Source organism: Helianthus annuus, chromosome 13, assembly GCF_002127325.2.
Source record: "Helianthus annuus cultivar XRQ/B chromosome 13, HanXRQr2.0-SUNRISE, whole genome shotgun sequence".
Taxonomy (NCBI): Eukaryota; Viridiplantae; Streptophyta; class Magnoliopsida; order Asterales; family Asteraceae; genus Helianthus; species Helianthus annuus.
In genome coordinates this window covers 107024415-107037127 of record NC_035445.2, presented here as the reverse complement: position 1 = coordinate 107037127, position 12713 = coordinate 107024415, and the positions used below count along the sequence as shown (strand labels likewise).

The 12713-nt window shown below is 35.3% G+C and overlaps 1 protein-coding gene across 1 annotated transcript; it reads right to left on the bottom strand.

The window, feature by feature from the left end:
- Positions 1–8926: 8926 nt before the first annotated feature.
- On the bottom strand, positions 8927–12024 carry LOC110901465 (protein FAR1-RELATED SEQUENCE 5-like). Its single transcript, XM_022148292.1, has 5 exons — positions 12006–12024; positions 10453–11287; positions 9950–10208; positions 9178–9747; positions 8927–9058 (listed from the first exon to the last, which is right to left on the bottom strand). Exons 1-5 carry the CDS (start codon positions 12022–12024, stop codon positions 8927–8929), a joined length of 1815 nt encoding a protein of 604 aa, XP_022003984.1.
- Positions 12025–12713: the final 689 nt, after the last annotated feature.

Genomic DNA, 12713 nt, shown 5'->3' with positions numbered 1-12713 from the left:
GCCGTTCGCCATGATTTTTTACGGCTGTGTTTATAATATACACATCTACTTGTAAAAAAAAATCATGGCGAACGGCGCTCCGTGGGGTGTAGTTCTCGCGGTTCTTACAACTCGAGGTGGTTTTCATTCTAGCGGCTCCCTATATATATATATATATATATATATATATATATATATATATATATATATATATATATATATATATATATATATATATATATAGGGTAGGGTTCCAGCGTGAACAACCTCCCAAGAGTGAACTGCGTGAACAGATATGGACCTTTGATTTCCTTTTTAGTTGTTAAGGGTAGGATTGTAATTATTTTAAAAATTAGATTTAAATCATTATTTTAATAATTGAATTAAGTTACATCTTTCCTTATTTAAATTCATTATCCACATTATGTTTATTTATTAATAAGATAATTATCAAAACAAACAACAAATCACCATATTTCAATTTTAATTTTTATTTCAGATTTCATCACCAGAATTCAAATTTTGATTTTTAAGATCCACGTAACCTTCATATTTCAACGGTATACACATGTGTACTTCGATATAAATATAACAGTACACATGTGTACTCAGTATCATACATATGTGTACAGTAATTCACAGGTATACATCAACATTCAATACAAAAAAAATTCTAAGATATCACAAAAACAGACGATATACACATGTGTACATCGCATTAAAATGAGAGAAAAATCAGAATACACATGTGTACATCACATTTAAACAAATAATTATTTTAATAATTGAATTAAGTTACATCTTTCCTAATCCTTGATTTGATTTGTGAGAGATTTATGCAATCAATTTAAAAGGATAATTGATTACTTGATTTGTGCGAGATTTATGCAATCAATTTAAGATTGAATTACACATATACCCTTTTTGTATTTAATTAAATGAAAAAAATTAACCAAATAATTACCATCATGCCACTCACTTTAATCTCAATATCATAAAAATGAAGGGCCCAGATCAGTTCACGCAGTTCACTCTTGGGATTTTGTTCACGTTTGAACCTAATCCTATATATATATATATATATATATATATATATATATATATATAGGATGAGGATCATTACAGAACACTAAATATTGCGAGAACAAAAAGAACAACTCTAAATCACTAAATTTTGAGATTTAAGGTTAATATTTTTTAAAATTTTATGTTTCTTACATTCATATATGTAGGGTAGGGATATGGTAAAAAGTGTCCAAAGTGTAAGAAGTGTAAGAAGTGTTTTAAACCATTGGATCTTTGATCTAATGGTTGAGATCAATAGGGTATTAAAATGTAAATTGTGTTTTAATTAGAAGGGGCTTTTGTAAAATTGAAGGGCAATAGTGTCTTTTCCATTCTTTCAAATATGGTAACCGTATCCTACACAACCAAAACCCCCTATCAATCTCCTAAAAACAAGCGACGTTCCCGTCAAAGCAAGAGTTTTATACTTTCCGGATACTTTCGTCTATCAAACTACATTGCAAAGAAGCAGAGAAGAGTTTTATAGGTAAACGGAGAAGGGTTCGTCGTCAAAATCCAGTTGAACGTAAAGGTGTTTTATTTTTCACTAATCAGATGACAATGGTGTTCTATTAACAGGAGAATCAAGGATCAACGAGTGTTATATGGACCCAAAAAAAGGAACTATGAAGCCAGCAGGTTCGAAGAGGAAGCGAGAATTATCCGAGGCGAAACCAGGTTAGTGTTTTATTAGTGATTTGATGTTCGGTAAATGGCATAGTGTTTTATTAGTGTTTTATTAGCTATTTGAAGTGTTTTAGGGTTTACTGGTTAGTACTTTAGGGTTTTATAAAGGATTATTGGGTGTAATATGTTATGTAAATGAGTTAATAGTGTAGTATAATCAGTAGACTTCGGTTTGTTTTAAATGTGGTCGAATTGTAAATCGGTCTGTTCTTTGGCATCTCTGTTTTTATTACTGCAGGGTTTTTTAAAATTGGGGTTTTAGAAGTATAGTGTCTTATGAAAGAATAAAGGGGGTTTTAGTGGGTGTCTTCTCTGTTTTGATTACTGCAGGGTGTTTTAAAATGGGTTTTTTAAAAATGTAGTGTCTTATGAAAGAATAAAGGGGGTTTGAGAAAAATAGTGTCGTATGAAAGAAATGTAGTGACCTATGATAAAGGGGGTTTTAAATTTGTCTGATTGCATAAAGCACTACAATATTTGCATAAGCCTCAATATTTGTGATGAATACTTTAGTGCATACCTTAGTGCACACTAGACTTCTGAAGTTAATGAATACTTTAGTGCATACCTTAGTGCAAAAAAACACTAAATTTTGCATAAAACACTACAAGTATTGCATAAAACACCAGAAGTATTGCATAAAACACTTTATATGCATAAAACACTACAAGTATTGCATAAAACACTTTATATGCATAAAACACTACAAGTATTGCATAAAACACCAGAATTCTGTTGTTTGTAGAGTGTTATATGGAAATGGTTGTAGATGGTGACAGTATTGCATAACAAACTAGACTTCTGAAGTTAATGAATACTTTAGTGCATACTTTAGTGCAAAAATACACTTTATTTGCATAAAACACTTCTGTTTTTGACACGGTGTTAAACTTAAATGGTGGTTTTGAAATAGAGTATGTTGAGTAGTTTATTGCATATAACACAACTAGTCTTATCATTTCGTATAATTTGAAATTCCTGGTTCGATAACTAATTGTAAAAAGGATTTAATTTTAGTCCGGAGAAGCGGCCGAATACCAAAAATCAAAATGGGAAAGGGATTCCATAACACAATTGGACAAAGCATCCAGTTGAGCGATTCGGATAATGATAACGAAATGCAAAAAGGTATACGTAAAAAAAAATTAACTACGCATGTAAAAAACAGTTTGTGTACACTTTACTTTTAATAATTTGTTATGCACTATGACGTTTTGTCGGAATTCTTGCACCAAGTCTCACCAACAAAAAAGTACGACACTTTAATTATATTGAATTTGCTGTTTTAAAGTAATAAAATGTGTTCGGTTTGCAGCTACAGCAACACCCGATGCAAACAGCGATGACGACTTCCAAACGCCGCTTCCGGTACCGTTCGCGGAAGGTAAGAATTTGAATAACTAAAATTAAATGTTGGAATCTTTCGTATGATAGGGATCATAATGTAACATCATCTAACATTTTGTATTAGTTCCAACTAAACACCATACTGATGCTGATATAACACACCGTGCCACGGCCGACGACGACGACTTCGTGACGCAACCACCAACGACAGATCAATCAGGTAACTTTGCACATAAAAGTTGTAACCACAAAACACTTTTCGTTTCATTGAAAATATAGTCTAACTGATGAGCTGTATATGGGTTACAGCTGCCAATTCACAGGAAGGCCGTGACAATGTTGACCACCAACAACCATGCGATGGAATAAGACGTAAGTCAACAGCGACTAGGAGGAAGTCGACGAGACCACCAGCATCATTTCAATAGAAAAAATATGAGCCCTTTACCGGGCCAAAAATTAAACTGAAGACGTCTCCGGATAATCTGGTTATATTGGTTAACAGCTTGAATAAAGTTCAAAAAAACAAGGTCATAGAGATGGGATTCGGTGCATTGCTGAATTTCAACATACATCATGTACTGACGCGGCTAGCATATTGGCTGGCAAGCAACTATGACGACGCTGCAGGGGTGTTGAACTTTGGAGATACCCGTTTACGAATCACATCAAAGTTGGTGAACACAATATTCGGAATACCAAACGGGGGTATAAAGATTGTAGAAAAACAAAGAGCGAGAGACAGCAATCCGGTTGTGAAAGAATGGAGGGATCAGTTCAATGATAACACTAAGGTGTCGCCAGTCGGGCTGAAGGACATGATGGTTACAGACACTTCAAGTGGCCAGGCATTTGAATTGAACTGGTTGGTGTTATATAATACTATACTTGGAGAGATAAGCGCATGCAACACAGTTAACCAGCGCTTCTTGGGATGCGTGTACCCAAATGAAAAAATATCGAGCTTTGATTGGAGCAGCTACATGATAACCTGCTTGGATCGGACGACGAATGCATGGAACCGGAAGAGGAATGACGCTTTTAGAGGCCCGATCGTGTTGCTAGCGGTATGTGACTCTACTGTATTGTTTATGATATGAAACATCGTAAAATTGGTTACATCAGCTACCATTGCATACAAAACCATTAAAGTCTATTAAATCAGTAATACACTATGTTACATTGTATAACACTACAGACACATAGTGTATTAAGAGACTGCATCAGTGTACTATGTAAAACACTACAGTCAAACCGTAGTACGCTATGTTACAGTATATAACACTACAGTCACATATATAGTATTACAAACAGGTCTGTTTTGAATAGAATATTCCATAGCATACATATTAAACAGTACCATCATATTAAGACACTGCATCAGTTGACTTCGTAAAACACTACTATTGACTTCATATTAAGACACTGCATCAGTTGACTTCACAAAAAGTATAACACTTTTAACAAGCATGCATAACCAGTAAACATGTGTACATAATCCTTATAATTTAATGCTTATATGTGCAGGCTGCATACGCGTACGACCAAATGGATGCTTTGAAGCGTAATAAGAGGGGATGTAAACCGATTGAATTGATAGATGACGGGATGCTTGACAAACTGCTCGGAAAGCTTGATGACATACTTTGGGATTCTCACGTAAAGCATAACACCCCAATGATACCCAAAATTCATGTAGATGCAGAAAAACCGATGAGTGATAAGGTTAAGAAGATACCTGATGATAAAAAATCAGCATCAACCAGCGCTAAAGTAGTTGAAACGGCAGCAGAAAAACATGCGGATGACAACAAGGATGGTGGCAACGAAGAATACGGACCGTACGAAGAAGGGGACGACGACCATATGGGAATATATAAACATTGCAAAAGTTATCTGTTGTCACAGCCAAGTACACAGGAGCTGCCGTTTGTATGTCAAGTTGGGGCAGACGGCGAGTTTCGGATCCCAATGGTATCACAGTATGGGACGCCGCCCGTCTACTCACAAGAAGAAAAAGATAGTGAAGAGGTACACCACTTGATAACCTTTTTAACGTTTGGTGTAATATCAGGAGTATTTATACTTATATACATCTGACAACGTTTTGCATAACACTTTATAATTTGGTTAGCAGGATATGGCGACAAATCTGGATGATGCACTTAAGGAATTTGAAGATTGCGTTGAGAAGATAAAAAATGCAATGAGGGAAGCTTTACGTTTGCACCCCAACAGTGAACAAATATTGAGTAGGAAAACGTCATGGATTGCGAGTGTCCGCAAACATCTAAAGGACATTGCGGATACTGAGGAAGTCGATGAAGTGTCAGAAAAAACCCCCACAGCTGTCAAAAACACTGGACTGTTGACACAAGGTAATCAATCTCCTTTCTCGCCCATGACTTCATCAGTTTGCGCAGAAATAGATGAACTGATATCTGCAATACAATCCGTACGACACCCAGGCACACAATCGAAAGCTGAGGGGATCGAACCAGTAAACTTGCAAAGTGAACTGGACAACGTCGCAACAACTTCAAGTATTCCAGCCACTGAACAGGAAGGAAACGCCTTACTGCAGTATAAACTCCAAAGGCCAAAAAGAAACACCAATCTTCCAGATGTTTTCAGGTCACCGTACGTGCAGCGTGTGGTTTCGTTAACAGATAAACGAGAACAATTGGAATCTGCATTGGCTAGCTGTATACTCAGCGCAACGGCAAACAAATGGTAGGCATCGAAAACAACAAAAAAATTAAATAATTGAACAAATTTGTTTCTTAATTAATGATTGAGTTTCATTTTATCACGTAGGGATGTTATATTCGATTGCCCAGCAGGTGTCTCGATTTTGAGAAGCTCGTTTGAGACGATGTACCCGTCATTATGCTTGGATGCAGATATTATATCAGCTTGGGCCGCAGTCCTTAACCACGAGGAGCGGTTAAGGGCACCTGGTACCCCCGCGAGGCTGTTTTGCAATGCCGGAATGTTGGTAAGATACTTTTCACACCTTATAGAACACTACTTCATAACGTAGACCAGTTGATAAAGTAGACAAATTTATAACACCCCAATACTAAACATAAATTAAAAAAAATACTTATAACACTATATGCTGCAAAGTAGCTTATAATACGGCTTATAACACTACAGCCCCCAGCTTATATTATGCCTTTATACATATAAAACAGCTTATAACACTACACCCCCCAGCTTATAACCCAGATTTTTGAATATCGTCGAAATAACAAACGGACAAAGTTGCTTATATAAACTAAAATCTGTTATTTGTTATGAAACAGGTGGCAGGCGATTTTGAAGAGACCGATGAATACAGAAGCTTGATGTTCAGTAGCCGGATGGAAACAATACTAGGCCAAGCAGATAACATGGACATCAGAAACTTCCAAATGGTATTCGTGCCGGTGCTGTATAATACACACTATATTCTAGTGTTCTTCAATCTCGCACAATCACAAATATTGGTGATCGACAATATCGAGGGTGATGTCCCTATCAACATACGATACAACGGCTACGTAGAAAAAGTTGTAAGAACACTACCATTAAAAAATATTAGTTGACATACAATAAGTATAAGTTTTAAAAAACCCCATTTGACGTCATAACAGGTCAATGCGTTCTGCTCGTATGTGAAAAACCACTCTCCTGCAATTGCTAAAAAACTGCGATCAACATCACCAGTTAGTCTGAAGTTCCCGTGGCAAACATTGTATAACGGAACAGATTGTGGAATATTCGTCATGCGTCATATGGAGACTTTTAAAGGTGTTATTGTAATTATAGTTTTATTATTAAAGTTGACACTGGCATGTACCCTAAATTGGTTTGCATTTCTGTTCACTAGGGACAAGTGTGCGCGAATGGAACTGCGGGCTATCGCCAGAGCGAGACATCACGGGGGAGGTGTTGAAAGACCAATCGATAGAACTATGTGACTTGCGAATAAAGTACTTATCAAAAATCTTGTTAAGTGACATAAACTCAATGCGGTCTAAAATGGAGAAAGAAGTACATGAGTATGCAAATAAGAGTCAAGATGAAAGACTGGAAAATTCTAGGACTGCAAAGGAAAGGATCGAGCTACGATTGAAATAAGAATAGCACATAGTTCTGAAATGTTCTGATACACGTTATAATTAGACTGGTTTCATTTTGTCTGGTACAAACACTTTATTTTAGATATTAGCCTGGTAGCATGGTTCTGAAATGTTTTGATAAACGTTATAATTACACTGCTTCATTTTGTCTGGTACAAACACTTTTGCAAAAGTGATGGTAGTGGTCTGTTTCGTTAATATAACACTATATTTCATTACAAAATACTGCATTTATAAGTAACTGATGGACTTTAAACTAACTGTATATGACAATAACAACATCCTGCAGGTCCCTAATACTGCATTTAACACTATAATTATAGATAAAACACTATAGGTAAAGATCAGTCTTTAAACTAAATATAGAACCTGTAATAAAACACTACAAATCAATTATAAAACACTATATGTCATTACAAAACACTGCATTTATAAGTAACTGACGGACTTTAAACTAACTGTATGTGACAATAACAACATACTGCAGGTCCCTAATACTGCATTTAACACTATAATTATAGATAAAAACACTATAGGTAAAGGTCAGTCTTTAAACTAAATAAAACACTACAAATCAATTATAAAACACTATATGTCATCACAAAATCACTGCATTACATAATTTGACAGCAATTAAGTGTTTGATTCAGATGATTATTGTTGTCATAGTTTAAACTATGATAAAACACTGCATCTAAATATAAAAAACACTATATTATAAACCAAGGAATTCATGTATGTTAATTAAAAAAAATTACAATTTCTATTCATGTTGACAAACAAACAAATTCAAAAAACATAAAACACTATAATTATAGTTAAAACACTATATGGTAAAACACAGACCTTAAACTAACTGTGTATGACAATAACACCATACTGCAGGTCACTGTTACTGCATTAAACACTATACTTATAGATAAAACACTATAAGTACATGTCAGACTTTACAATAAATTTAGAACCTGTAATATAACACTACAACTTAGTTATAAAACACTATATTTATAAAATATGATAAACGACCTGGTCATTAAGTAATAAAAACGTCAAACACAAGGAATCCAACAAAAAAATTAAACATCATTAAAAAAATAGAAATAAAACTCAAAGTTTGCATAATTTATTGATCAACTACTCTTGCTCTTCATCGTCTAGGTCCTCATCATCGTCTTCTTCACCAGCCACATCTTCTATCTCCTCTTCGTCGTCTCCTTCAAGATCCGCTTCATCACTTTCTGAGGAGTCGTCGGCATTTTCCCTTGCCGGGTACGAGCAGGTACGTCTATTATGGCCCCGACGTTTGCAATTGCCACACTCGCGACCCTTTTTTTTCTTCGCAGATTGAATAATGGCAATTTCACGATTACTCTTCATTCTGGAAGGTTTGCCCATACCTTTAAATCTAACGGTTTTCGGCATATGAACAGTTACAGGTGTTTCTTGCGTGTATCCAGTTATTTCAGCAAACCTATCGCGACGACTCCTAGGGGGAGCGTTCACGACTGCCTGATCAGCGGTCGATTGATACTGGGCAACATGGTCCCTAAAAGCGCACAACGCATCAAAGTTATAAACCACCCTGTTGATAAGAGACTCGGCTGACCTTGTTATCTCCCTTACAACACCATTAACTTGCTGGTACCGATCATCACTTTCACTAATCCCCAAAATCGCTCCCGGCGCACTGTTAGGAACAGCTTCCCTTGTCCAACGCCGCATTATGTACCTTTCAGGGAACTGCCTGATATCAAGAAGCCGAAAACGCAAAAAATATGCGCACACAGAAGCCCAAATTGTTCATACCTATTGCATGAGCAACTAACGGTCATGTCTAGCTGCCGCATCATAACCTAATACATACAAACAAAAAAAAATGAGAACAATAATATATACTAAATCAAAAATATAAGATAAAACACCATGCACAAAGAAAAATTATAAACAAACAATTGTTACATCCTATAGTTACCTGAAAAAATGTAGTACACGCTTGAGAAAAGTCCTTCACAGAGAAGTTCACAAAGTTATCCTCTCTATCCTCCCATTTTCCAACAGCACACTTGTGAATGGCTGTCTGAATTTCAAGTTGCGCATCAAAGAAAATTGTCCGTGTGTATATGTTTGCCGCCTGTTGCTCTAAGACAAACTCTTTTGCAAATATTTGGGGGTTCGTGTGCCTAGTATCGTGATCATTCTTCCTGTGCTCGTGTCTTTGGGCTTCGATTGCAGAATCAAAATGCCCCAAGAATTCAACAAGGGTACAATTCGGGTTGCAAAACTGCCCAAAGAAGTGGTTCTCACTCTCCGAACGTGATGAGGTACGCATCAGCCCAGACATGTGTTGATCGCGATAATATGCAGGGATCCATGTATCACTAATCTGATACATTGACTGTAACCATTCATGATTCAGCAAATCAAAATCAGCCAATATAACACCCCATTCATTTTCAAACTGTTCTGGCAGTAAGGCATCGGTCCAAACAATATCACACAACCTCTTCTTAAAATCAGTGCTATTGCATAGGTTGGCGCCAACCTAAAAAACAACGATTCAACAATGAAAAAAATTAAATAAAAAAAATACATGATAAAAGCAGATAAAACATTATATAAAAGTAAAACGACGTCAATAAACAAAAACAGACATATTCATATATAAAAAGGTACAAAAAAAACAAAAAAAACAATTCCATTAAAATAAATAACGTCGTAAAACATAATTTTGGTATTTAATAAACCTTGGTAGTGAGTTTCTCCATTATATGCCACATGCAAAGCCTGTGCCTACTTTCAGGCCAAGTATCTTGAATAGCTTTCCTCATCGCAGGGTCTTGATCAGTTACAATCACAGGTGGTGCGCGCCCAAACGCCTGCCGAAATGCGTTGAGCAACCAGCTATATGTTTCGGCAGTTTCATCCCCTATAATAGCAGCACCCAAGGTAACATTACGATAGTGATTGTCAACGCCGGTAAAAGGTACAAACATCATATTGTACCTACAAAAAAAAACGGGAGTGATCACTGATTTGATATTGTAAAATCCATACAATATTAAAAACATGAAACAACATACATTTTTAAGTATTTGCAAAATTAAAACACTATTAGTATGATATAAAAGTTACAAGTCTTTTCGTGCATATACCAAAACAATATAAAGACATTATCATGCTGATAAAACACTATGATATGTATCTATTATGGATGTAATGTATCTAGAAACAAAGGAAGGATACGAACTTGTTACGACGATAAGTAGCATCGAACGACACAACATCCCCAAAAATATTAAAATTTCTCTTTGTATCACCATCGGCCCAGAACAACACACGTAAAACGCCCTCGGCAGTTGTAAGGTATTCCATAGAGAAATTGGGCATAAATTCTTTCTTCCTTCTTAGGCGTTTGATAACCATGTCAGCATCGTACTCAGCTATATACCTATTTAAGTCTCTCTTAAAGTTCTTGAAGTTAACTTTAGTTGCGCCTACCTTATCGAAACCTCCATAAAGAGTCCTCATAATGTTAAACGCTCTAACTGGACCAACGTTTATGGCACTCAAAGCATTCACGGCTTCTTCCTGTACGTAATTCATAGATCTGTTTTCAGGAAGCAAGTACCTGTCATCTTCGGCAACAAATGAGTGATTATGCGACTCCTCGAAGTAATAAACCACGTAAAGATTATCCGGGGTTATTAACTTAACCCGAATGCACGCTTCACATCCGGTCCTTATAGAAGGAACCCTGCGAGTAATCTTAGACTTCGAGTTAACATTAGAACTACCAGCTTCCTGGGTCGAGTCAATCGCCTTTAAGGGTTTAGTACCCTCTTTTGAGCATACGAACCATTTATTAAGTATTAAACCCTTTCGAGGCTCGTATTGAGTACCCTTCCTAGCTGTGAAACCTCCCGCCTTAGCATATCTTTGGTAAAAAAGATACGCATTTTCCAGCGAATCAAACGTCATATGCATCTGAGGTTTAATCAAATCATCAACATCTGGAATAAATGTCCTCCTTCCAGAATTTGGGGACACCTGAACATTACCAACGGGCTGGTATGTAGGAATATCTACAACGAAAAAACGACAAATCAGTCTTTTATAAATACATTGATAATAAACACTATATCAAGAAATAACCCTATCTGTATGGAATAAAACAGTATTTGTGACGGGAAAAACACTATGAAAATAAATTAATATTCCTGTATATAATATAACACTACACATTGTGGATAAAACACTATGCATCTGATAAAAAAAATACCTTTCTCAATGATAAAACACTAGAACGGGACTAGAACATACAACTAAATGTATAAAACACTATGAATGGGGATTCAGATGTGTGAATAGAATCTAACACTGTTGTTCTTACATATGACACTATAACACACTACAACAAAAATTACTAAAACAGAGGTAAGCAATTCAATGTATAAAACACTATGAAAGGGAAATATGATGTGTGAACAGAATATTGATCATGCATATAACACTACCCATCTAAAAACTATAAAACAGAAAATTGATCTTGCATATATCTCTAGACTATAAAACACTACAGATCATGCATATAACACTACAAAACTAAATCAAGAAAAAAACTTTAAAATAACTATCCGCCTAAAGAACTAAATGTATAAAACACTACGTACACACAAAATCAAACAAAGAGTAAATGTCCTGTAAAAACGACATACTAAACAACAAAACGAGGAACAAAAACTACTAATTATCGGAACATGCTAACTATTAAGAGATTAAAACACTAATATACACATTAACCTGCATCGCCGGACTCCATTGAAATTGATATAAAACACCAAAATCGAAAAAAGGCGCAGACGTTAAACAACTGGAATGGGGATATCGATTTGATAATCGTTTATGTATTTATAATTAACGATGATTGAAAGATACGTAGAACACAATCGTATTGTATCTTGCAGTAAATTACAAAATTCGTTCAAATCCCTAAACAATCTCATTGACGGTTATTTTTGGATCAGATATCCTGAAATTGAATTAAATGACAAAAAATGTGCAATTACAAATCTACCCTTTTGAATTAATTAAGAGTATGGACACTTGTCATTCCAGAAATATTTCTTACACTTCTTACAAATTATGCCCTTTGTACAGGATCCCAAACCCATATATGTATTACATATACATAAAAATAACATATATTTTTACCTACACATAGCCTACATACATGTAGGTAATTTAACCTACATACAACCTACCTATGTGTAGGTTATATAAAAACTGAAAATTTTTCATTTTTTTTTTTTTTTGAATTCTAGGGATGAGAAACAATAAATGTTACATTTGTAACATTTTCATTCACTTTTGAGGTTTTTAGGATTGAAAAAATGAGTAATTCATTTTGTTTTGCGTGTTCTCGCAATATTTAGTGTTCTGCATAGAACCTTCCCCTATATATATATATTTACAGAACTCGCAGAACTCCTAATAAACAATCTTTTTATT